General features: G+C 38.4%; 1 protein-coding gene across 1 annotated transcript; it reads left to right on the forward strand.

The window, feature by feature from the left end:
- Nucleotides 1-1,809: 1,809 nt before the first annotated feature.
- On the forward strand, nt 1,810-27,833 carry LOC117236505 (forkhead box protein A2-A-like). The gene is made up of 3 exons (XM_033499516.1): nt 1,810-2,596; nt 9,981-10,512; nt 26,053-27,833. Exons 2-3 carry the CDS (start codon nt 10,294-10,296, stop codon nt 26,929-26,931), a joined length of 1,098 nt encoding a protein of 365 aa, XP_033355407.1. The 5' UTR covers nt 1,810-2,596; nt 9,981-10,293; the 3' UTR covers nt 26,932-27,833.
- The last annotated feature ends 154 nt before the right edge of the window (nt 27,834-27,987 follow it).

Raw genomic sequence — 27,987 nt, forward strand, 5'->3', positions numbered from 1 at the left:
GAGCTTCGAAGCTCGACTATCGCCAATTATCAGCGCGAAGAAAGACTTTAATATACAGGGTGTCTCTAGCAAATGGGACAAGCCATCGCGTTGATACGATAGAAGATGGGGAAAAAATTGAAATAAAATTGAAATAGGGGAAATTAAAATAAAATAAAGAATTGAATTTGTGCGCGATTTTTCCGGAAGTACAGGCGTTTCAAAGGTGTCAAACTCGTCTCTAATTTTCTAGACGAACAGTACGCGCTTCTTTCTTTTACACATCGTTCGATGCACTTTTTCGTTAATTTAATTCGCCTAGTCAAATATTGCAAATAATTTTCGTAATCAACGTGTAATCAGTAAAATTATTTTAAAAATTGCATCGATTAGGATGTCGATCAGAGCTGAAATCTCTGGCTGCGGACTTCATTAGTTGACTTTCTCTGTCCGAGATTTTTTGATAAAATGCTCGAAAAGATATATATATATATACGTAACAAGATATCTACGCTGGCCAGATGATTAATTTGGTAATTTGTAATGGAAATTCTTAAACGCGATTACGCTGTCGTGCGTTCGCGTTAAGATCGTGGTATTATTTTTCCTCGACGAGCCTCGATTATTAAACTAACGCGATTATTCTCGTTAAAAGCGTACGTAGGAATTCTTCGAGGAAAACAGAAGCAGAAGATAAAATATAAATCGACTTCGCTTGGCTTCCCCGTGGATAAAAAAAATTTTTAATTTATAACGAACATGTAAATTATTTCTGTTTTAATGGACAATTTCGTAATTAACGCTTGCAACGAATCGTCCTAAATTATATCTACTGGCTATTGAAAATCTGAAAGAATATCGTCGTTAACAATCATAAATTTACCTGCAGATTATTTTCAAAAATATTCCATACTTTCATAATTTTCGAATAATTCGGTTGCTCGAAAGAAGAGAAGCTTCGTCACGAGCGCTTAAAAATTACTTACGAGATAAACAATGATATTAAAATGTTCGTTAAAAACGAGTAAATACGATTTTTATGGAAATTTATACATTCGTATAAAATCGATAGGAATTGGATAGGAAGTGCTATACTTTGGGTATTTTACACGTTTCTTCGCGTATCTTCAAATTTCTCATATAGGCTAGCATTTCCTGAACTGTGAACTTTTCACCTTTCCACATTCCTTACGTTCCTTGCCATCACACGACTACAACCATAAACCTTCACGTAGTGAACCATTAACGCGAATGTCGATTAATCTTGTCGCGTTTTAACGCTAGTTTCATCGAGAAGAAAGCAGCTTTCTCTTTTTGGCAAGCTTGTAAAAGCTTCCTAACATCTATTAACGATATTTCCAGCAATTAAAGCAAATAATTTCCATATGCAAACAAACCCAGTTCCGTCGTAGCTAATTCAATCTCCTCCTTCGAAAAATCCATCGTCTTACTCGCACATTCACCAACCTTGTACGTACGTACCTCTGGAGCCTGTGTGCACCGTGTGCATCGCCAACAACAGGTTAGAATCGTTCAGCGTGGACAGCGACGAGAACAATGTTAACAAAGCGTCCGCGTAACGCGACACGAACGCTCCTCCTATGAAGGAGGAACGAAGGAACGCTGGCGTTCCACGCGAACCATCGTTCGCCGTTCAGCAACGAGCGGAGGGGATAAAGCCACGCCCACTAGCTGGAACGCTCGAGTGCAGCGCGATAGGCGGCTGACCGCGCGGCCAATCAGCGCGTGCATCGCGGAACGCGGCCGAGCGGTGGGGGCCAGGCAGCGCATCGGGAGTGTGGGTATCGTTCGAGCACAGTGTCCCTGGAGACGCGAAGTTGGCTGCTCGATTTTCCTCTGGCCTTCCGGTTTTCCACCGACCGGTTTCCGGCCGCGTGCGTTCACTCGCGTCGCTTCCGGTTGCTACGAAACATTTTCACCAAGCAAAATCACCGTTTCGTCGATCTCTCGTTGCAAGAAACTACGAAGGAAGAGTATTTTCGCGGAATATCGCATCGAGGACGAGAGAGGCCGTGTTGTGTGGATCTTGAACGGCCGGAAACGAGACGCCGCGGAGACTTCGATGCTGCCGCAGCAACGTTCGCGGAGAAACGCAGACGTTCTCAAGCTTTGCCGAGGATATTTTCCCTGCATTTCGAATATGCAGGTCTTTGTAGAGCTTTGGAGAACGGCGTGAGCCTTGTGCAACATTGTTGCGCTCTTTCTCAGATGTGGAAAAATGGTAGAATCGAGGCTTTCGAGAAAATCAGCCGAGTTTGAATCGGTTGCAGCTGTTGCGATCTTTTGAAGAACTATTGGTGCTGTTTTTATTGGTGAACGGCAGTGATTTCGAGGGGAATTGTATTTTGTGTGGCAAGGAACGTCGATGTTTGTCGGACATTGGTAAACTTCGAACTTTCTTCGAACATTGAAATTTGTGTGAAAGTGGATCGGTATATTTGGAAGAGTATCCTCTGGATTTAAGGATTTTTCCATGGACTGTAGATTCTTGGACAATTGGAAGGGAGAAGAGTTCCGGAAGATTTCAGTGACTCGCAGCGATATTGCTGCGTGCAATTGAAATTGGGACTCTGATCGAGACACAGTATGGCGAAAGGTATGTGCAAAATTATGCGACACGCTGGAAAAACGCAGGTTAAGCGGATATTACAAATTTTCAAAAGAGAAGAAACTTCGCAGTAGCAAAGCTACGTTGCTTCCTTTGCGAGATTTTTTCTCGTCCGATAAGTTTCTGCTAATTTCGAGGCGATTTACGACTTTATATTTTATAAGCTATGACATTGTGCCGGCTAAATTGAAATGAATATTTTCTATCGAACAACGTGTCTATCTGAGAATTTCGTCAGAAAATTAATACCTTTATTTCACCGTAGCAACTAAAGACTGCTTGAACACGAATTTCAAAATGAAACAAGCTTCTACAGCGAACAGCTAGATACATTTCATAGAAATTCCAAAAAGTTTGAACATCGAACAGCAAGAAAGAATAGTCGAGTAAGCGATGAACAAGGTTCTACAGCGAACAATTAGATACGTTTCATAGCAATTCCTTAAAGTTTGAACATCGAACAGCAAAAAATAATAATCGAGTAAGCGATGAACAAGGTTCTACAGCGAACAGTTAGACATGCTTCATAGCAATTCCATAAAGTTTGAATATCGAACAGCAAAAAGTAATAATCGAGTAAATGATGAACAAGGTTCTACAGCAAACAATTAGATACGTTTCATAGCAATTCCTTAAAGTTTGAACATCGAACAGCAAAAAATAATAATCGAGTAAGCGATGAACAAGGTTCTACAGCGAACAGTTAGACATGCTTCATAGCAATTCCATAAAGTTTGAATATCGAACAGCAAAAAGTAATAATCGAGTAAATGATGAACAAGGTTCTACAGCAAACAATTAGATACGTTTCATAGCAATTCCTTAAAGTTTGAACATCGAACAGCAAAAAATAATAATCGAGTAAGCGATGAACAAGGTTCTACAGCGAACAGTTAGATATGTTTCATAGCAATTCCAAAAAGTTTGAACATCGAACAGCAAAAAAGAATAATCGAGTAAATGATGAACAAGGTTCTACAGCAAACAATTAGATACGTTTCATAGCAATTCCATAAAGTTTGAACATCAAACAGCAAAATGGAATAATCAAGTAAATAATGAACAAGGTTCTACAGCAAACAGTTAGATATGCTTCATAGCAATTCCATAAAGTTTGAACACCGAACAGCAAAAAATAATAATCGAGTAAATGATGAACAAGGTTCTACAGCAAACAACCAGATACGTTTCATAGCAATTCCTTAAAGTTTGAATATTCCGTGTGGGTAGAGTTTCGTGTTTTAAATCAGGTTTTAAGAGGTAATTGCGTAGAGCAGAGGAAAGCATGATAAGACAGGCTGAAAATTATCAGAATTAAAGCTGTCATGTTGCATGCATCGTGAGAAAACATGGAATGAGAAATAGAATCGTTGTTTCCGAACCACGTGAAACTCGACGAATGACACAGCAATAAGGAAGAACGTGGCATTCAAATTAATAAGAAAATAATACAACAATTACGGGCATCGAATTATTAAACGTGATAAGCAATCTGTTTCCACGCTGTTATTCAGTCTGACTGCGTATAAATTCAAACATTATAAATTTAAATATATACAATCTCAAGTATATAATCTTATACCCATCACTAATACAAATATAATATAAATATGGTACATATAAAACACATAGTCGTTGCGACAACTAGTTCCTTCGTATCATCTTTCTCTTTTCTTTATTTACGATCCAACAAATATCGTTTACCAGACGATCCACTCTGACTAACGTGTTATAGCGCAGCAAGGCACTTACACTCGATGGCTACAAGTTATAAATAAAATCTTCATTGTAGAAACTGTCGCACGCATAATATCGGCGTGTTCCATAACACGCAGCTTGTAATTAACCAGTCGAACAAGTCGATACGAACAAGAAAACGACGCTTTTCCAAGCAATTTCCTATGAAAATAGAGCGAATATTATAGGTAGTTTTCGACACTTTCCTACATACGATATAGTATCTCGTTAGGAAAATGATATAGTGGCTAAAAAAAGTATTTGTACGTCCCTTACTAATTAGATCCGACTGTAATAAATCATGTATTATTTATAATTATTAGGTACATGTTATAAAAAAATCGATATCTAACAAGAGAAGTTACTGCAACATGGCAACCTTAAGAAAAATGTCCCTCCGCACTCTACAATTACCATACTTATCGTTGTTGTATCTACGGGACATATTAAATATAGTATCGATATCTGTTTAGTATCGATGTACGTTAAGATAAATTTGCAAAGTTTATCGTAGAAGGTACGAAAAAATCATTTTTCAAGATAACCAAGCAACGACAATGTTCTGCGTTGCATCGTGCACGGAACAACGTGGAACTCGTCTATTCGCACACGTTCCTTGTTGCTGAACCAAGTTATGGCGCATCTTTTTTTTTTAAATCCGATGTAGTGACGAGTACAGTTTGCAGAGATCCTCGACTAATGTTCCTCGAGAATTGTCTGGACAGAACGCCAGCTTCTTGCTGATCAGTGCAGTTCTACGAACTGCCTTAAGAGCTGCCACTGCTTTACCACAGCCCATCATTTTCGTACAGTTGCTTCGATGGTTTTCCTATTGACTTTCCGCTCTGTCTTTCTTCTGCACGCTCGTTCCACCCAAAAACGATCGTTCGTGGAAATGTCGCCATTCTGCCTCGAACGTCACAACGTTAACGACGATGTCTTCATCTGCTTACGAGCAACGTTCGCGGTAGAAAAGAAGATCAGGTTCGTTGGAGACGGAACAGTCGCTTAACTGTGACCATCGGTGTCATTTAAAATCCACCTGTTCCTTTCTTCTCATCTGTTGGTTTCCAGCAACACGGAAGCAAAAGTAAACTTTGTTTTGTTCTGCCTCACGTTTCCATACGATAAAAATTGTAAATTAAATTTCCTTCGATTTCCTTCCTTGCTCTTGCGTTTACGATAACCCGAAGAACCAAACTAAAAGCTGTTCGAAAATTAAAATTGAAATCGTACGAAAAAAAAAAAAAAATTCGAACAGTACCTATGGGGATAAAAAATAAAACGCGGGACCTAATAAAAAGAAATAAAAGAAAAAAAAAGGAAAGAACGTTTCACTGGAAAATAAGGGTAACGTATAAATACTTTTTGTAGCCGCTGTAGTTACATAGGCATACGTAGACTGGCTGTTTTCACGCGATCGCTAATTGTTAATGGCTCGGTGTATCGCCGATAAGGAAAGTTATTCGCGTGTGTGTCACACCGCGATCTTATCCAGCCAATTCGAAACTTTATTTCCCGCAATTACACCCCGTTAAACGCGCGCCCTATGCGCCCTCTGCCCCTCTCCCGATGGAAAAGTTGATTTTGCGATTTTTAATTTCATTCCCAGCAATTTTCCTGGTCACGAATGGTGCGTGGCTCTTCTTGTTCCTACCTAGTCGTCGATCTGCACGTCAGATTGCCTCTTTTACGGCTGTTTTAATACGGGAAATTGTGCAAAAGAGTATTTAATCAAGAACGAAGTTCGATTACACATACAGTGGCATACCGGGTGATTCATAAGTGCGAGTCGTCGCTTCAGGCCGTAAATCGACGCGCTCATACAAATAGAAATGTGACTGTTGCGTAGCATAGTTTTCGTGTTATGCGCGAGTAGAGTGTAACATTGTCCAAGTGGTTTCTTCTTTGCAGCGAGAATATTCCGTAAACTTGCAGCTTCGCGATATTCTGAATATCACGACGAATAGAGTGAGATTGCATGGCCGACATGATCCTCCAAATCCATCGGTTTTCTGTCTTTTCGCGCCTTCTGCCATCTATCGTATTTATATTGGACGAATGCACACAGGGCCGGCGCAAGGTAGGTTCAGCGCGTTCGCCGGAACCCGGACCCGCGTTTTGAGAGACAAAAATCATTAAAGTTCAATGTAACTTCATAAAGTCCTCGTGGAAACTCACCTCGTTCATCCTGGAAACTACTTTAGATAAAAATCCAGGAGCTTTCAGAGAAATGTACTTTTTAGAGAAATTAAACTACATCGATAGTTTTTTGCAAAAGTCATACAAGATTACAGATTTTGTACTTTCATCGAATTTTTTTGCCCTTTGGAAGCGAATTATGGATACGAAAAAACATTACTTGGATTTGTTTAAAAAACTGCTTATAAAAAATATATAATATGTAACAGCATTGGTAAATAAATAATTCCTCGTTATAAAATTTAAATGTAGGATTTGAATGCGTATTCAGGCCCCGCAAAGGTCTCGCCGGCCCTGCATGCATACGACATACATTCGTAAGACGCTCCTTTTCCTTGTTTTTTAGTGTAGGTTTAACGACTGAAGTATTTACAAAAAGTGCGTTTATGAATCATGGAAACTTTTTATTGGGTTTGCAACTAAATGATTGCGGATTTTGTCATTAGCACCCAATGACAAAATCACTTTGTTGCCAACCCAATAATTTTCCGATTGCTCAAAAGTTGTGCTTTTCGTCCAGACGCTTCGCCACAATCGTATTACGTTCCTCTGATTGAAGATACACAAACATGTGGCATATTTTTGAAATTTATGTTCGTCGGTGATGGTCAAACGAAGAACAGATTCTTCTATTTTGTTCGTATTATCTGCTTCTGTTTATATTAAACACAGACAGCTAGGCATTTCAGAAATAACAAGCTGCTTCGCTATGATCAATGAGACGTTCAGGCGGACCATGATGCAGAAAAGATGGAGAAGTACGGCCGTTTTTAAAAACCGATTGAAATAACGTGAAATCGATATTTGTATATCAGAATTTTAGCGAAACACAAAGGAGATCCGAGAGAGAAACCACGCCACGTCTAGCGTTTTGTTAAACCGTGTAACAGGCATCGTCATTGAAACACTATGATTCATGAGAAACGCTCGGAGGAGGGTTAGGTTGGGAGGATCGTATTTCCGAGAATTCACAGACCGAAAGATGTTCTCGGCCGTTTTGCCGCGGCGAAAGAAGGCGGAAGACTAAACGAGACAACTATGAGAAAAAGGGTAAATAGTCTGCGGATAACAAAGGCCGGCCAAGAACAGCATTTAAAAAAACTTATGGTAGCGCGATTCGTAAAAAGAAAAATCGCCAAATGTTTGTATTCCTAACCATTGTATGGTCGATGGAAAGATGTTCGGAGAACGCTTTCGGCAGATTCAGCCAGCCAATGTTTCGACACTTAGAAACTGCTTGTAGAGTATTCGACCTGCTCTCTAGCGATGACAGCCGCATTTAATCGACAGCTGCGTTCGTTATGTTCGTTCCGCGTGAACATCTATGCTATGTTTCCTTTAACACTTTACTGACCGCTAGCGGTTCAACAGCATACGCACGTCCGATCGTCAAATTGGTATAAAACTGTGGGAGTTTACAAAGCAGCTGACGCAACTGAGCAAGATACCTTAGTACTAAATAACAAATTACTGCTCATATAATGAGAAAGATCGTTTATCGCCATGGCAACTGATTAACTATAGGTTAGTTATAGGTCGGTAAGCGTCGGCGACCAAAAAGCCGATTAATAGGCTATTGGTCGCTAAGCGTCGGCGACAAAAAGCAAATTAATTGACTATCGGTCGGTAAAGTGTTAATTTACGCGCGCGATAAAAGGCACGTGGATATTTGAAAAGAGAAACAGCGGTGTGTCACTCACTGGACGCTTTTTCCAACGAGTAGATCGTACGCCTAATTATTGGGTTGGAAACTAAGTGATTTTGTCAATACCACGTAACGATAAACTCCGCAATCACTTAGTTTCCAAGCCAATAAATTATCATCGAACTGGAACGTGGCAACTTTAATAGCTAAATTTCGAATCAGATTATCTCAGGCTTTTCGAGCAGTCGTGGTAAATTCGAGCAGACGTAAACAAACTTGTAAACGGAAGATCCTAACAACTGGCTAATACTGCGAATGCTACTTGTAGATACGTTTGGTAGCTGGACAAGTGTGTGCAATTTGAAACAAGTGAGATACGTAGCCGAACGGTAATTAAGAACCGTCAAAACGCGTTTAATTTATTATACGATAGGATCCCTAATGTGTGCTTGTCACGTAAACACGTAAGTCGCATTTGTATCTTATTTCTTCTGGGAATCTGACGCCAGTGGCTACAGCTTCGATGCTTCGTTCGAAGGAGAGACACTGCAGTTAGCACTGAGCGAAAGAAGATATTTCGTTTTATCGCTGATTCTATCGTTTCAGCTTTCGAGTTCTATTTTTCTTGTCCTACGTTCCACACGAAGCCATTCGATAAATACAATTTTTGATCAATTTCGTTATCAGCAGCTCGCAACGCTTTTAAGTGTTTTATTTAAAATTTATTCGAACTAAAAAAATAAGACAATTTAAATAAACAAAGGACGAAAGAAATCCACTTAAATACCAGTTTTATTCACACTATCGTTGTATTTTCTAATTTTTAAGTGTACGATATATCTTGAAACAATTTCCAGGATGCAATCCTGTTTCTCTTTCACAAAAAAACGTGCCACTCGACAGAGGAGCTGCCGAGATAAAAACTGACGTCCACACATACGAGTGCAAAGGGTGAAGGTTTTTCTACGGGTTTCGCCTATTCTAAAAAACGTTTTAAAAAAAAGTTTCAGCTGTGGAGCGTGGTTGGAGAACCGACAGAAATTTATCGAATGACCCTATGTATATTCTCGATCGATTTTTACACGTACGTAGCCCAAGTATACACAGGAGCGTAAATATACGTAGCTATCCAGCAAAAAACTTTCCACTAACGAAAGTGACAAATGTGTATACCGATTGCGATAAGGTTTCATTCGTGGTCATTTCTCTCGGTGTATGATTAACTAGATTTAGGTCGATTCAGATCGTTTTATTCGACGTATCATTTCGTTCTATTCGACTGACTTGTGATTTCCTAAGGCTGCTCTAACACGATTTATTATACCAACGAACGTGTCTGCTTTTCAACGTTGATTAGGTACACTGGTTTTTATTTACGTTCGCAGTTAATTACCGCGAGGCGCGAGAATTTCGGGAATTTTTTCTTCCCCGAGAATCTATAGGAGAACCTTCACGACCAATCAAAAATACTTGATTTTTATACGTGACATTATGTCATGCCGAGAGTTCCTTTCGTTTTAGAAGGAAACGACCGACGCACATTTTTCCTTTCGTATTATTTCGTTGAATCATGCTGCCACATATACGTAATTGGATAAAATAATTTATAACGAAAAATGTGCATAACGAAAGAAACTAACGTATTCACCTAAATTAATTAGTTCTTTCTACAGCCGCTAACTAAGACGATGAGAAATTTGAATATCGTTGCTATCGATAGAACGTCTATAAATAATCATCCGAATTTCCTAACGTTTCCTAACGAATACGTTTCTTGTGGTTTCCCAGGACGCCTGTGAGAGCCTCGTCATCGATCGTCGCCAGCACCGGCCAGTGTCTAAAATGACCGCCATCGAGCCAAGGTAATAACCATCGAAAACGCCATTGGAATAATACACGACACTCTGAAGACGCAGCAGTGTGTCCGCGCGCGAAGAGTGTCAAGGAAGGAAAAGATGAGAAGTGAGAGAAAAATGTGACAGAAGGAAGAAAGAAGAGATATTAAGAGAGAAAAAAAAACTCGTTCGATGAGAAAAGTAGGCGAAACTCGCGGTGTGTAAGTGTTCTGAAGAGATCGAGGCGAGAAACTGTTGGCTGGAAGATGCCTCGACCATCGAGGGATACTTACGGCGACCAGAAGCCGCCATATTCGTATATTTCGTTGACAGCGATGGCGATCTGGTCGTCGAGGGATAAGATGTTGCCTCTGGCTGAGATCTACAAGTTTATCGCCGATCGGTTCCCCTATTATCGCAAGGATACTCGCAGATGGCAGAACTCTCTCAGGCACAATTTGTCCTTCAACGACTGTTTCATCAAGGTACGTGGCTGTATCGAGTCGTGTGTTTGTTTCTGTTGCGTGGATTGCGCAGGCTGATGTAGCGTATTAATTCTTCTCACTGACCAGGTGTAGGTTTGTTTATTTTACCTTAAGTCGAATTTACACATTGGGCCAACGCGGCGGACGAAGGCTGTTTTCATCGATTGTGGTGCAGATTCGGCTTTAGCCGTACGCGCAACGGTTTGAAGAACTGGATTCGATAAACGAAATTTATGGAAAATGCGCGGAAGTGCAGTTATTTTCGACAGAGCGTAAATTGGTTAGAATATTAGAAATGGGAATTACAAGTCGCCAGAGGGCGACTGTTGCTTGCTTCGCGCGGGATATCGTGCACGACGAAGCTTCCCTTTAACAGTTAATACGCGATAAAACGACTGGCATCTATAAACGTCGATCATTATGGGGTAGCTCTGGTGTTTTTATCTGCGCGTAAATTCAGCAGAAACGTCGCGCTTCTTGATTAAGAGCCAATTACTTTGATTTCGTAGCTATCGAAACGACGCGTTCTTTTATTATAATAACAGGGTTGCGTACCTATTACGAGGAAGAAAAACAGTTTTCGATTTTTCTCGTGCAAAATCAACAAAAATGAAAAAGAGAAAGAGGAAAAAAGACGACAAGCGTCGACAAAGTGTGCCATGTTTTATAGAAGACACGTCACAGACCCTATGGGATACGATGTCATATTAGCTAATTTCTCTTTCGTATTTTTCTTTTAGCAAGGAAACGCGTAAACACTTTGACTGCCACGCTGAAATCAAATGTTTCGCTGAGAACGCCACGGGAGTATTTTTATCATTCAAAGCATATAACGACAAAATAGTCATAAATTGATGATGTAAGACAACATTCTTCCCCAATGGACCGTTTATCTTATTGGCGCCTTGGTAACAGTTGATAGCGACATATCATGACAAGGTTTCGTTTATATCAACAAACCATTCGCTTTCGTTATTCCGTCGTAAGCAAAACGTGCAGAATATATTGCTGAAACGTGTAGAAGATATTAGTAAACAGTGTTATGATTATTTTTATGGTTTCGACGAAACATTCGGCTGAAATGGTAGAGGTCCGCAAGGAAAATTATGTCTGCGATAAACCAATGGTAGTGGTAGATTACAAGAGAGGAAAACGTGCTATAGACTTATCAGATCAAACGATAGCATATTCTACACCACGTAGAAGAACCCTCAAGTGGTATATAAAATTAGCTTTAGAGTTATTGTTAAATACATCAATTTCAAACGCCATGATACTCTCTAAACAAGCAACAAAAACAAAAATCAAGGTATCAGATTTTAGAATGGCACTGGCAATGCACCTTACACAGTGCCATTCACCAGAGCAGTCAAATATACTTATTCGACAAAGATTGCCACACGAAATGCAGAAGAAAGAAGGGCAAGCGTAGCTGGTACGAAAATTTTGCAGAGAGTGGTATAAAAAAATGTTAAACAATTAGGATGAAAAATTGCTAAGAATCGGAGGAAAAAGGTGACCACCTATCGTCCAGATTGTATGGATGAGCCACATTTATGTTTAAAATGTTTTAACACAGTGCACCGTTAGATGCAACATTTCTTCTCATTTTTTTTATCGGTGTTCTAATAAAAATGTTTAATCGTTCAATGGGACGTTCTTCATTTCAAAGTATCTTCTATTTATCGGTTATATTCAAAATACCCTAACTGTCAATTTTCGTTCAATTTTTACAATTGCAAGAAGTGGAAGCGCTCCGGTCACCGATGACCACCGTGGCGTCGCAGGAGAAACCGTGATGGGCCATATACAGGGTGGTCGGTAACTGACGGTACAAGCGGACAGGGGGTGATTCTACGTGAAAAAAGAAGTCGAAGATATAGAATAAAATCTTTTTCTTTTTTTTTTTAATTTTTCCATCGAGACAACGATCCACAGTGAGATGCGTTATAACGAGACGCGATAAAGTGCACGCGTACCGAGCGAACATTCAAAGTCGATTTTCTCGAAAACGAAGCCTCGAACGAAAAATTTTTATTCTATATTTTCGACTTGTTTTTTCGCGTAGAATCAACCCTTTCCGCTTGTACCATCAGTTACCAACCACCCTGTATAATTGAGAATACAGTATTTATGCTTTATGCTCTACGTGTTCTATATCAAACTATGACCAAACCATGATTCTTCTTATTTGTAAGTACTGTGTTTATAAAAGCGAACTGATTTTTCCATTTTTCGTAACGATTTTGAATAAGTATTATTAGTGTGATTTTCAACAAATATTGAAATGCAATTGGCATTAATTTATTCTCCCCTTATTTCATAATATGTTCCGTTTTGAATTTTGTAAATATCATTCTTACATTTCTTTTATAATCTTTTTCTCAAAATTTGCCAATTTACATTGAAGGTAAAGTACAGTTATGTTATATATTATGATATATATTATACAGGGTGGTCGGTAACTGACGGTACAAGCGGACAGGGGGTGATTCTACGTGAAAAAAGAAGTCGAAGATATAGAATAAAATCTTTTTCTTTTTTTTTTTAATTTTTCCATCGAGACAACGATCCACAGTGAGATGCGTTATAACGAGACGCGATAAAGTGCACGCGTACCGAGCGAACATTCAAAGTCGATTTTCTCGAAAACGAAGCCTCGAACGAAAAATTTTTATTCTATATTTTCGACTTGTTTTTTCGCGTAGAATCAACCCTTTCCGCTTGTACCATCAGTTACCAACCACTCTGTATGAGCCACGTGACAGTCAAAGTGTTCAACAACGAAATAGATATTTACTTTGTTCCTATCTGCGTTACGCCTGTGATAAACAATTACGTCTCGAGTAAATACGCCAAATTCGAATGCAATTTTTCCTGTAGCTGTTGCTTTGATGCTTCACAGACACGACAGCGTGATACGTACAGCGACAGTCGAGCAGACACTAACTTGTTTTCCCAGGCTCGCAAACAAAGCTACAACAAAACGCAACATATACAGTATACAGTTCTCTTTCTCCGATCGGAAAATATTAAAAGCGTGGCGAATCCTTGCGCCTGTGGCGTCTGTCCTGAATTTGCTCCAAGGAGTTTGCTGTACTCGGCTCGTCTAGTCGAACGTAAAAGGTTGTTGCTTCGAGCGGTAACAATTACGAATTTTAAGAAGAAAAAACAAAAGAAAGGACAATTCATGGAAGATAGTGGTGGTAAGGCGAGGAAACCTTTGGTAAAGCAATTGTTTTCTGCCTGGTAACCGTGAGATCAAAGTGTAGATAAAAGAAGAGGAGACATGATTAATGGAACTTGATTCTCCTTTCCTAGTTCAAACGATTGTTCGTATAGTTGTAACGCGAACGTACGGAAGTCGACTATTACAGTCTTCGTTTTTCTTTACTTAGACAACAGAAATATAAGCAAAAAAAAAAAAAAAAAAAAATAGAACGCGACGTAAAGAAAAAAGAAGAGAATTATTTGAACTTGAAAAAGCGTCTTTGATTTTATTTTTTTAATTGAATTGATGAAAAAAAGGGGAGAAAAACAAAGGAAAGAAAACGCGACCACGTGGAATAAAATACGTTTTACGAGATTTTGTTGGCGTAGGAAGATGCGATCGTGTTGCTAATTAGATGTTACAAATGAAACGACGTGTACACCAGACATTGCGTAGATCTGTATCTGACTACGCATCCGTTTTGTTCGCTCGCGTATTAAAAGATAACACACCGGCAATCTTGTCTTCTTCTTCGCGCTTTTTATCGCGCCAACAGCCCATTAAATTCCAAGGATACAGTTAACTATGATTAATGATTTAGGAAAAATGAGGAAGAAATCTCTTAAGGAAAATATTTCTTCGTTATTTATGTATTATTATATCGCTATACGAGAAAATATCGCATAAACGATCGTTTGAGATCTCCGTAATCTAATCGGCGGCAACATTCCTAAGCTTTCATTTTCCAAATCACGTACAACGTCTAATCCACTTTGGATCCGTTTTTCTACATTCTTTCATATGTACGTATATGTTTAAACATCGTATCTTACTCGTACATGTTGGACAAAACACTTTTTTTTTTTATTGCAAGCGGCAGCAAACATTTCTACGGACGTTGCAGCATAATCTTCTTCGAAACATAGTATTGCCTTGGCGACTAAGTGATCGCGGATTTTGTCAATACCACCTACTGACAAAACCCGCAATCACTTAGTTACCGACCCAATAGATACTTACGTGGTATGTTGAAACAAAAGCCGAGCGACATTTACCGATCGACAAACGATTCTGTTAAACACTTTATCGACCGCTAACGATTCAACAGCATACGCACGTCCGACCGGCATCTCAGGCGCAGATTCTCCCTGGCGCCGGCTCTGTTTCGGTTCAGACTCTCCGATACCATTCTTTTCGTTCATCGCGAACGGTACGTTTTTCAGATTGGTATAAAACTGTGTGGAGCTTACAATGCAACGCAATTGACGCAACCGAGCAAGGTACCTTAGTACCAAATAACAAATTATTGCTCAAATAATGGGAAAGATTGTCGACGACAAAAAGCCGATTAATCGGCTATCGGTTGGTAATCGTCGACGATAAAAAGCCGATTAATAGGCTAGTGTGTTAATGTCTACTGGATAAACTCTGAGTTATGATAGCTCTTTCCCCTAATTACCTTATCCTATGGGGTATTTTCTATTGAAAGAAAAGGAAAAAAATGAACAGATGAGATTGGCGAAACGATTATGATCTCAGGTAGAATTAAACTACAATTATCGACAGATTAAATGGACAATTGTGAAATAATATTTTCTTGCCAAACTTCTGAAAGACTACCAACCTTCGACCATCGCTCTGTTCTTTGTTAACTCCGCTGGGTTTTCACTCATTTTCCACCCAATGGTATCTCGTAAGGTTGAAAAATATTTGAGATTCGAACGAGGAAAGGTCGTTGCCAGTATACAGCTCGTCCCAATTCTACGGCAAATATTTTCCTCAAAAGCCGCGAACTCTTCTCGTTGCCGAGACGAGAGGAAAATTAATGAAAATGAAAATTCGTTGAAGAAGCTTGGTCGCACGTATCGAATGTAATTGCAACACGAGGATTGTACATGGCGCGATCCTCTGAAGCCAGAACTATCGAACGAATCACGGAAGCAACCGAAAAACGAAGACGAGGAACGAAGAAGGAAGAGCAAAAGGAAGCAGTGGATCCTGGACATTAACTCGATCGTGTTTCTCAGCGATTTGGGTCGAGGCAGGTGCGAAACAGATGGTCGAGAGAAATATAACAGAAACGAAGAGGGAGACTTGTCCTACAACGTTATTTAACACGGCCTCAACACACAGCGACAAAAATAAAAAGAAGATCGGCTCGTTTTATCTCGGCGAATTCGAACGATCGTTTTCCGCCTTCCGATCGTTCTTCAGAGATTTCGTTAATGAGAATTCGTCATCTAAACGGTCAATTTCGCCAGACCTTTTTTCTATTTCTTGTAGAGTAGAAGCTACATGGGTCGTAAGATCGGGATTCTTCTTCTACCACGGACTAATCGCGTTAGTTTTCTGACGAGCTGTTTTATAATAGGCAATAGATTTACATATTTTGTATCGATAGTTTATCGAATCAGTCGCTCAACTTCTTTGCTTGCGCTCGTAAAATAAATTTCCATAAAAATTCCTGGTCTGTAATAAATATGCAAATGTAGCCTCTTCTTAGCTCTCCGTCACTATTTCATTTCTCGAACGATCAAATATTTGAAGTCTCCAAGTGTTTTCATTCCTTAAATAGCTGACGTTACGTTATACAGCCTGTTACCGAAATCAAATCTTATATTATTCTTTTTATTGTATTATTCTTATTATTATTCTTGCGTTAGGCTTTCGTAAGTTTGCGTAACAAGCGAGCTACAGATATACGTAAAAGGTCAAATGTAAGTAACAAAGATAATTAGAAAAAATATGGAAAAATATACAGGGTGGTTCGTAACTGGTGGTACAAGCGGAAAGGGGGTGATTCTACGCGAAAAAACAAGTCGAAAATATAGAATAAAAATTTTTCGTTCGAGGCTTTGATTTCGAGAAAATCGACTTTGAATTTTCGCTCGGTACGCGTGCACTTTATCAAGTCTCGTTATAACGGATCTCACTGTAGATCGTTGTCTCGATGGAAGAATTAAAAAAAAAATTTTTATTCTATATTTTCGACTTCTTTTTTCGCGTAGAATCACCCCCTTCCCGCTTGTACCACCACTTACCGACCACCCTGTATAATGTTCCTTGCTGCAACATCGACTTCTGTTCTATGTCTTTCAGTCTTGTTCCTCATTTCCTAATATCTAATTTACATTGCATCGTTTTAAACGTAGGTATGCTATCTCGGTACTTTAAACAAATTACTCTAATTTTCACTGCGCTCTGTACGAACTTCTTTTTACGCTTCTTTTTACATTCTCTTCAAACTTCACTGTCATAACTTTCCTGTTCTTTTTATTTGTATATATCTCTGGTTTGGATTTGAACAGTGTCTCAGCACGTGTTCGGTCGATTCTGGCTTTTTCCTGCCGCATATTTCCCATAGTTCTGCCTCATTGATATACAGGGTGGTTGGTAACTGGTGATACAAGCGGAAAGGGGCTGATTCTACGTGAAAAAAGAAGTCGAAAATATAGAATAAGAATTTTTTTTTCTAATTTTTCCATCGAGACAACGATCTCGAAATTGTTGAGTGGGATGCGTTATAACGAAACGCGATAAAGTGCACGCGTACCGAGCGGAAATTCAAAGACGATTTTCTCGAAAACGAAGCCTCGAACGAAAAATTTTTATTCTATATTTTCGACTTCTTTTTTCACGTAGAATCACCCCCTTTCCGCTTGTACCAACCACCCTATATACAAAGCCTCTTTTTTTTCCTGATTTTCAACTGTTTCTTTCTGCCACTTTTATTCTTTCGAATATAGTTTTCTATTCACTCCACTTAGCTCTTTTAGCTGTTTGCAATTGCGATTGTACGAGGAATTTGCTTGATAGTTTTCTGCGATAAACCAGCAGGCGATATTTTTAATCGAACGACGAAGGAGAACGAGGAACAGAGGAGCACGAAGTGGCAACGCAATTTTCTGAGATGTCTCGACATGGACAGCGCATTTAAATAAATTTACGAACGATTCGACAAACTGTCGATACAAAATACAAGTAAAAACGTACCTGTATGTGTATGCCGTTTCATTTCGAAAATTATTTCGAAAGAAAGTGGCAAATATTCTTTTAGGAAGAATTCTCTACTTTGATTCTGTAATTTTCCTTATTTCGACTGTGAGTTCGTTATAAATACGAACGTGGTAAAAATCTGCTTACAAGGCGACTGGTTCCGCTTGATTTCACTGGCCGATGCTCATGATCGAGTGTAGATACATTTTATCGTTGAACAGGTGCAACATCGACATTCGCATCGACCATAAATCAAACGAGGTACGAGGTCATTTTTATGATAATTCCCCGGTAATTTCAATTTACACGAAGATACTCGTACGATGCTTGAAATTTCAAGTTGTTTTCGAGTGTCCAGGTGAAATATGGTGGTCAGTTTTTAAGTACAACATCATCGGTCGCGAGTAGTAATTTCGGGGACATAAAAGCGAAGTAGAAATACGATGCGAGAGATAATGTACGTTGGTAGTGGTGAAAATTGAATTTTGCCCCGGCACTTGTATTTTAATTGTTTATATAAAAATATACATTTTCCTGAAATTATATCGCCACGTAATATAAATTCGTCTTGTACGATATGTATAAAAAGAAAACTAGGTACGTTAGCGTCCAATGTTTGCTGGAAAGCCGAGAAATCTTAAACGCCAAGTTACAAGGTCGTTTAATTTCATACAATTTTTATACAAAAATATACAGGCTGGTTGGTAACTGATGGTACAAGCGGAAAGGAGGTTAGGTTGAGGTTAGGTTGGGGTTAGGTTGGGTTCTACGTTGGGTGCTACGTTAGTTGGATTCTACGCGAAAAAAGAAGTCGAAAATATAAAATACAAATTTTCCGTTGGAGGCTTTGTTTTCGAGAAAATCGACTTTGAATTTCCGCTCGGTACGCGTGCACTTTATAACGGATCTCACTGTAGATCGTTGTCTCGATGGAAAAAATAAAAAAAAAATTTTTATTCTATATTTTCGACTTCTTTTTTCGCGTAGAATTACCAATTACCAAACACCCTGTATAAAGGATTATACATATTCAACGTAGAATGTATTAGGTTGTCGGAAAAATTTCTCTTTCGCAAACGTGTCTTTTACAACAGTGCACGCCACCTTCATGGAAACGTGAAACCAAATCTGTGAAATATCGCGGTGTTTATCTGAACGGAATAAAAATTAATTCGGCAAAATAATATAAAAGTCTATGAATAGCTCATAAAACGAAAGAAACTTTTTCGAACAACCTGATATATTTAAAAATAGGATGAATTTACGTTAGAATCCGATATATGCGAGGACCAGTTTCACCTTAGTTTCCTCTTTTATTCTATAGCAAAGCAAATGTATTTTTAATCGCGCGTTGAATTAAAATAACACGGGTACAAGTAATCGCATATATACACAGTTATTTCAGTAATCATAAATTACGGACGATAATTACGATATCACCGTCGCTATTATTCCTTTTGATACATTGCTTTATTATACCACATTTTTCATCTAGTATTCCGTTATACTTTAACTCAAGCAGAATAATAGCTCAAGCTTTTACACTACGTTGCACGCTGCGCTCTTTTTTGCCAGATATAATAGCTCGTGTTAAAGGAACGAAGAACGAAGATATGAATTGCAAATGTATCGTCAGATGTAACGTATTTGATAACGAAATAAAGAAAAAAAAAGGAAGGAAGTTAAACAGTAAAGAGTGTATTGACAGAATGTTAAAAAAAAAAAAAAAGATCGAAGATTTTAATGGAACAATAAAATGGAAGTTCCAGTATGGGAATTAATGAGGTCACATAACTGTTCGGACGAGGAAATTTTTCGCTAATAGAAACCACGCGCCTCTTTATATTTCAAAATCGATAATACAAGAACAATCGTAAAGAATACGATATAACGTTAAAATAGCGTAAAATGCTTTCTAAGTTATCTGCAAATTCTACCTGCTTGTTACCGCTCAAGTCAAATTTCCTTAATATATTGAACTACGTTAAATTATAGCCTGTTTGCACGACAGATCATTTTTTAAGTCGTCTTCGAAATGTCATAAATAATTCAAAATAAGCTTTGTCATCGTCATTTTCATCCTATCCATCTCCTCCTTTCCAACATCACAAACGAAATTATCGATGATAATATTTGCCCAAATTTCAAAAACATTTTCGCATAATATATATATATATATATATATATACATATCTTGAAACAGTCGAGTAATTTTCATTTACGCGTTTCTGTTCTTTATTGCCGTTCTAAGAAAGCTATTACTATACAGCAGACCGTGGGTATGTATTTCACAATCCCATTCAAGTTTTTCCACTTGTTGAAACACTTGTGTAATTTTCAATTACAAGTTCCTGTTTTTCATGTTCATTAATTATACATCTTCCGACGTTGTAGGTTTTTGCGATTTTTCAAACACCTCCGCGCCTTTTTCCAACTTTCCAAGTATATTTGGATATTTTTCCATTTTTTTCTTTTCTTACAACGCTCGATACAACGTGTGTTCGCTCTGATTTCACTATACGCAAGATACGTATTAACGTGTGCAATATTCATTCAGCTTCGTATTAACACTTTACCGACCGCTAGCGATTCAACAGCATACGCACGTCCGACCGGCATCTCAGGCGCGGATTCTCCCTGGCGCCGGCTCTGTTTCGGTTCAGACTCTCCAATATCATTCTTTTCGTTCATCGCGAACGGTAAGTTTTTCAAATTGATATAAAACTGTGTGGAGCTTACAATGCAACGCAACTGACGCAACCGAGCAAGGTACCTTAGTACTAAATAACAAATTACTGCTCAAATAATGAGAAAATTGTCGGTGACAAAAACCGATTAATAGGCTATCGGTTGGTAAGCGTCGGCGACAAAAACAATTAATAGGTTATCGGTCGGTAAAGTGTTAAAGTAGGACAGAGCCACCTTTACCCGAACATTGAAACGTTCGAACGTTCTATCATAGGCGCGTAACATTTTCCACTAACCTAAGCCTTTCTCCGTTTCAAATATGTACAAATTTTATCAGCGTTCATACGCCATGTGCTCGTTCCTTTATTCGACCGAGTGAACTTTCATTATGAGAGTTTAGTATGAAACTAATAGCGTTGCAACTACCGGAACAAGATACGATATAATTAAAACTCTGGCAGGTGGCGTAACTGCGACACGGTGTTGGAAAAACCATACGATAACAAACGAAAACGTCGTATTGAAAATTATCCAAAGCACGTAGATTTCTTCGATGCTGTGGACAGCATCGGATATATTGGGTTGGCAACTAAGTGATTGCAGGTTTTGTTATTAGGTGGTATCGACAAAATCCGCAATCACTTAGTTGCCAAGCGAATATTAAACGTACTGATGCAATGAAACGGTGTCGTTACGACGAACACGATAAAAATGTTAACGAAGAGGTGGCTTTTCACGCTGAAGTATTCGGGGCATTCGAAAGAGGACTTAGATGGTTCTAATTACGAAAAGCATGTAACTCTATGCGGTAATTTATGCGGAAAAGAATTATGTGAATTTTGGAGGTTAGCAGCCAAGAAGATACGAAATCCATAGATATCTGAAGAATCTGGTAATCGATCTTAATTTATATTTGAATAAATGAAATTTCATATGGAAAGAGTGTATTCTATCTTAGTAATTAAATAATAGGAAATTAATACGAACTTATAAAGAGAACATATAACAAAGCTGATTTTTATTATTACGAATAATAATACTTTAAATAATATTTGAAAAAATTCCTGTTAATTTTCCTGTTAAGAATCTAGAAATTCAGAAGTGGTTAAATTTCAGAATTCTAACGCGTAACATGGAACATTTCCCTTCGTTGAAACATCGCTGGACATGTCGACGTAGCAGATAGCGAGGCAATTATATTTCACTTGCTTTTTTTATAGTCGATGTTCATCGATAAGAGACGCGTAAATTAGACGGAACGTATTACGGTTTCTTTATTTGCAAAAGCATGTCGAAACAAATTGAATAGTGGCGTCATCAAATAAATCTTCACGCGGTGTGAGCATAATGAATGCAGCTGTCAATCAGCATAACTGACATTGCTAGTGACGAGCTCGAGTATTTTGCAAACGGGTTGAAACATTCACCAGATTCGAGTGCTCTTTCAGTATTTCGATAAACAGAGGCAAAAACGGTAGACTTTTGTTTATCTCACACTGTCAGACGATATACGGCTGATACAATAGAAATTCATTGCTTCCTTCCCATTGTCTATGATTACTCGTCAAATAATAGCAGTTCACAATAAGATTCTTTCAAACCTTTATTTCTGCATACTTCAAATTTACATAAATACATAGATATTAGTCTACTGATTTAATTTCTCTCTCAACGATCACGTGCTCACCGACTTTAGTTCAATATCTCGCTATTATTATTTCCACCTACTTAACATTTATACTAAACGTCTAACTCTACAGCTGCGGGACAATGAATCTATTAGTTTGGCAACTAAGTGATTGCGGATTTTATCATTAAGTGGTAATGACAAAATCCGCAATCACTTAGTTGCCAACCCAGTAATGGAATTCTAAGTTTCTTCTTTTGGCTCAAATTCCTTCGAGAAATGAACGCTTTGAGGTGTTTCACATTGGAATATCGACTCGTAATTTGATCTCGCCACTCTTATTGTTTTTCTTGAGAGCGTTCGGCACAGACTTCTGCGTGTAGCCGGCAAATACTACGAAAGACAGTTGTCTTCTGCGTGTCGTAGGATTATCAGTCCATAACTTGTTTATTAACTTGTTGATTAACTTGTTGATCTTGGACCTGCATCATCGCAATATAGAAGAATAACTCAATTCCTATTTGCTCATAAAGTATTCAGTGGCTCTATAGACTGTGCTCAAATCGTCCAGAATTTCAACATCAATGTCCTTGCTAAAGACTTCAGACATTAAACACGATCTTATTCGTGCGTAGCCTGGCGATTATATTTTTCGATATACAGGGCGTCCCAGTTTTTCTCCCATAAACTTTACCAACATATTTTGCAAGCAAAGTTAAGAAAGAGTGCTATATAAGCGTATAGGCCCTTGAATGTTTCGTCGACACAGCGTGAGCAGGCGTTGCCACAAAGTCTGATGTTTACTTGGTCGTTGATTTGCTGAAGCAGTCCGGCAATGGTGAAATTTCTATCACCGATGGACAAGTCAAGGAGAATCAATTCCTCGGTCGTGAAGATCATCAGATATGGATGCTTACTTGCGTCAGGAAGTTATATTGATACTGGTCAGGAGTTGACGCAAAGGATTCGTGGCGTTAACACTAATTTCACCATATTTAAACTTTATCGTATCGCTTCATAATGTAATATCGTGAAAATTAAGGATATCAATTTTTCCAGATTACTTACAATTTATTGATATTGAATTAAATATACAAACATAAATTGGACAGAAAACGATGTTTGTTTAACTGAAACTAAATGCGATACTCGTATCTATATTAAATAACTTTACAGTTATTTGGCCACTCTCGTCACAACGAATCTAACACTCTCTCCCTCTCTCTCTCTCTCTCTAGCAACTCGATCAATTCTCTCGACTCTACTCTTCGGTGTCTCGATCAACTCTGACTCTCGCAACACACACACTTTTCGACTCGCACACTCTAACCTTTCGGTCGTCCCAACTTGAAACACGAAACCGTCCTTCAGATCTAACGTTGTTTGATGTTTTTCTCACATCTCTGTAAGAACTAGGTGACTTTAGTCGCATAGGCGCTCTTAAATGTAAACGAACCACAGAAGGACGACGCACACGGTTTTTTCTAATTTCAACCGACCTCTAATTTAAATTACTTTACGATATTACAATAGGTTTCAAATTTTCCTATTGTAATCACGGTAGTCGTGCTTTATTCCAGTGCTAATGAAATTTCATGTATTTATAAAAATTTTCATGTGTTACATATTAAGTATTGATTAGGATGCATGATTCCACCGAGATAGAACAATGAGATATGCAGGGTTTGGGATTTTGTTTATTAGATATTGACATTTGAAAATTAATCAAAATTCCCTTGTGAGTTGGCAATCCTCAAACTTCGCATCTTTCAACCGGTGTGCTGCAAGAACATGTGCAATATCCGATAATTTAGTCCATTGATCTCTTTTCCCTTAAATTGCAAGGTAAAAGCAGTAATCATCCGGCGTAAATATCTTGTCTCAATATAATGTAAAAGATATAATACAAGCGACCTCAAAAAGCCCTAAAAAGTGTTATTCTAGTCGAATATTTCGCAGTCCAGGTACCACACCAGAGCTGAACTTTTTAATGAAGCATTTAACACGATGTGCATCCGAGTCGACACGTATTGTCGCTCTATTGGGTTGGCAACTAAGTGATGCCAATGCCACCTAATGATAAAATCCACAATCACTTAGTTGCCAACCTAATAGTTCTTAACTGTAGTGTGTTCACTAATTGGTAAACAGATGAAGCTGAGTTCAAAATTTGCCAAGTTATCATCGTATGAAGCGAGGACTTACAAGCAATCGAACGTTTGTTGCTTTCTAAGTAGAATTCTCATTATATTATCGTGAATTTGCATTCTTTATATCAACCAGACGTATGTAGATTGTTCGATTACAGTCTTTATATATACTTTTAGATTGTGTATGGTGTCGACTTGAATGCAGCATCTGAACTAAAAATCCTGAAATTATGAAAAGGTAGATATTTCTACTAGAATCTCGTAAAAGCAGCTATCGTACGAAATAAAAATCGCTGAGCGTTTTTTATGGTTATATAATATTTCTTTTCTTATTTTTCCTTAGAGAATGCTATCGATATAGTTTGGCGGAAAAAGTGGCATATCCTGTATTTTCTCAAACTTGCCGAGCAACTAACTTTTTGTATCGAACCTCGTCTTAATTCATGATTAAATCACAACTTGTGATTAAACGACGCAATAATGTATATTCTAATAGAGTTTTTCCCGTGTATAAATTGAAATTAAATTAGCTGAACGAAATTAAATTATACTGGCTGTCGTAAACTCTGGTATGCTCTATACATCTGGGCGACAAGGGGAAAAAACAGGGAGTGTCATAAAATAGCATTGGCGAGAAAATTAATATTTTCATCCACGTAAAGAAGAACCAACGTTCGATCAATTTAACTGTATTGTTCATAGAATAAATTTTATACGTCACTTAGTCATCATAAAAAAACAATGATATTTATCACAAAATATTCATCGTTTCTCTTTGTACTTTGTTCCAATACAAAATAGACATACTCCGTTTTTGATCACTGGGTATATACCAAATGTTGAATGCTATTTTGTCGAGACAGTTTGTGATTTGATAGGTAGTTTTGCAGTGCCAGTTATCATAAACAAAACGTGTTATAAAATAGTTTTCCTCCATACTCTCTTCATTTATCCTGTACGTTTCTTTCTCGGTTTCATTAAAGCAAGTAATTCTGATTAGTATTCACAAGAAGGTATTAATTTTCATGCGTTTGTTAATTTGCAACAGAGTGCAAACATACATATTGCGCGTACCTGCGCGTGAAATATTGTTTCCTCCAGATAGATACGAAACGTTCTACATATATGCATTTATGTTAATTAAATAGCCGCATGTACACGGTAAGCTCGCCTCTAACGAGTTACACCAGCGAATAGAAATCTGCATTATACGCTATTTCTTGTTTATATAACATTACACGCCTAGTGAAAAATGTGGTAATTCAGCATAGTGATGCGATACAAATCCTCGTGCATCATACCTGATTTGCCTCTTATTTTTTAACAAACTTATTCAAGTTAGTTTGGTTAATGGTATTTAATGCCCATTTTTGTCATTTGTACTTTTCCCTCTATATGGGAAAGAGGTATTACCAGTCAGAATGTTTACCTTGACATAACGTGTTTCAAGGTCGCAGAAATATTCCGCATAATTAACAAAAACTCTTCTGTTCTTTGAATAAACATAATCTCGAATAGGTAACGTTAACATGACTTGAATCATGTATGAATAAGGAGAGAACACACTGTGAGATAGCAAGTTGTTTGCTATTAATAAAATCCATAGTATCTTAATTCATCCCATGTTCATATTTTATTTAAAACTCGTTAACCATTTAATTTTAATAAATGAATTTCTTAATAGGGGAATTAAATGGTAATTGCTTGTGTGTTGCCACGTTCTTTGTATATAATTGGATATTGTCGGGTCGTGAGAGAATTCTTGATAATAATTTGTTAACAATGACCGAGGTTCCTTTTTATTTGAGGAAAAGATTCGTGAAACATCTTCAAACAATTCTCTGTATCCCGGAAACTTCTGGTTGCAGGTGCCACGGGGACCCCATCGACCTGGCAAGGGCGCGTACTGGGCTCTGCACCCGGCAGCGCTGTCCATGTTCGAGAACGGGTCCCTCCTTCGCCGTAGGAAGCGTTTCAAGCTGCACAAGCCCGACAAAGAGCTGCTAAAATCCGAGCTCCAAGCCCTGGCGTCCGCCATGCCACCTCCTCACTCCGAATCCTCGCCTGTACTATCGATAAACCCGAACGCACAAACCAGCAGCTTGACCGTTGCCAATCTGCATCGTCTTCGCGACGATTTGCTCCGCTGGGAGCTGCAAGAGCGTCGTCTAACGATGGCATCCGGTGGCAACAGTTCTCCAGGCTTTACGACACCGGAGACCAGCTCCAGCTATTACCTTCTGTCGCCAGAAGTTCGACAGAGACTCGCCGGCACCGACGAGATCCTCCGTGGTTATGAGAACAATTTGTTGCAAACCGGAAGCTGGAGCTTCCCCGGGTTCCAGGTGTCTCCGTACGTCTCTCAGCTGTCCTACTTTCAGACAGACATTCCAGAGAGCAGGCAAATCTGCGCTGGAACCACGGAGACCAGTGTTCCCGAAAAGACTGACTCGAGGGTCTTCCTGGAGACCACGAGAGGCTCCACTGTCGAGTCCACCGATAGTAAAGTTCGTTGTCCCGTGTTGGAGGCTGGTATCTCCAGTCAGACGAGCATCCAACCCGAACAGAAGAAGAAGAAGAAACCGTTCACCATCGAAAATATCATTGCGCCCGACGATGAACAGATTTCTAGTAATTCGGAAGACGAGAAGAGGTCTTCCGGTCATCTTCTGGTTCCCAGGCCGCTTTATGCGGGTTTTTCGTTTGGTCTCACTGCTAACAAGGTTCCGTACGAGACGGCTACTTGAATTTACTAGATCAACGTGCGTCTAGTGGATGATTCGAACGGGGACCCTAGTAGCGCGACGATCGCCGCTTGGCGACGCTAGTGGTCATTCTTGTGACTATGACTGGCGAATCGTTCATCCTGTTCCTGAGTTTTCCCGTGTTTTTGCGAGGAAGTTTTGGAAGAAAAGGCTTCTGGTGGTGATAAGCTCGGAAATTTCATTAAAAAATTGTAATATTGCTTTGTGTTCTTTCCCCTCTTGTTTCTTTTAGAAAATTCGCAACATTTTCGCGTCAATTTTGTTTGAAACAGACATAGTTGATTTTGAAGTGGAAATTAATTTATTAATTGTGTTATGTATTCATTTTTTCGAAAATTATTGGTGCTACAGTTTTTGCAGTGGAATGACTTTAAGTCTGAAATCGAGCAAGTGAGTTAGCGTGGTTCGAGTGACGCTTAAAAGTGAAGATAAATATCTGAATGTAGCAGAATTGTGGAACTGGTATTATTTGTGCTTTTTAATTAACTAGAAGTGCTTTACGCGTCGTTTGAGCAAAATCGTCGTAGCGATCAGACTAATGAGGTATTTTATTAAAATTAAACGTTTATATGCACGTTAGTAAGAACTTTTGAAATGATTCTTAATCTATGTAACTTATCTAAATTCTTGTTATGGATTATTAATATTCGACTGGTTAATTAGAAACAATGGATAAACTAATTGAATAGGCAAAGTAAGAGGTTACTTTCTAAAGAAATATGTGAAAATTTTGAAAGTTATAAATGTACAATAAACTCGTATAGATATTGGTCGCTATTTAACGATTTTTAAAACACTCTTCGAAATTGGAAACTACAGTAGATGATGTAATTTATTTCCATGAGAAGATAAGTGTCTCAATTTAAATATTCAAATGAAATTGCTTAAGTAACGAGAAATTATATCAAAAAAGTTTGAAATTCATTTTTCAGATCTGTTTTCTTGTTTGTTGAAAGTAAATTACATTTATTTTAGATTCATGTGACTGTTTCAAATAACAATATTTTTATCAGATTTCCAGACTTAAAACATATATCA

Source organism: Bombus vosnesenskii, unplaced genomic scaffold (assembly GCF_011952255.1).
Source record: "Bombus vosnesenskii isolate JDL3184/JDL3185 unplaced genomic scaffold, Bvos_JDL3184-5_v1.1 scf7180000013349, whole genome shotgun sequence".
NCBI lineage: Eukaryota > Metazoa > Arthropoda > Insecta > Hymenoptera > Apidae > Bombus > Bombus vosnesenskii.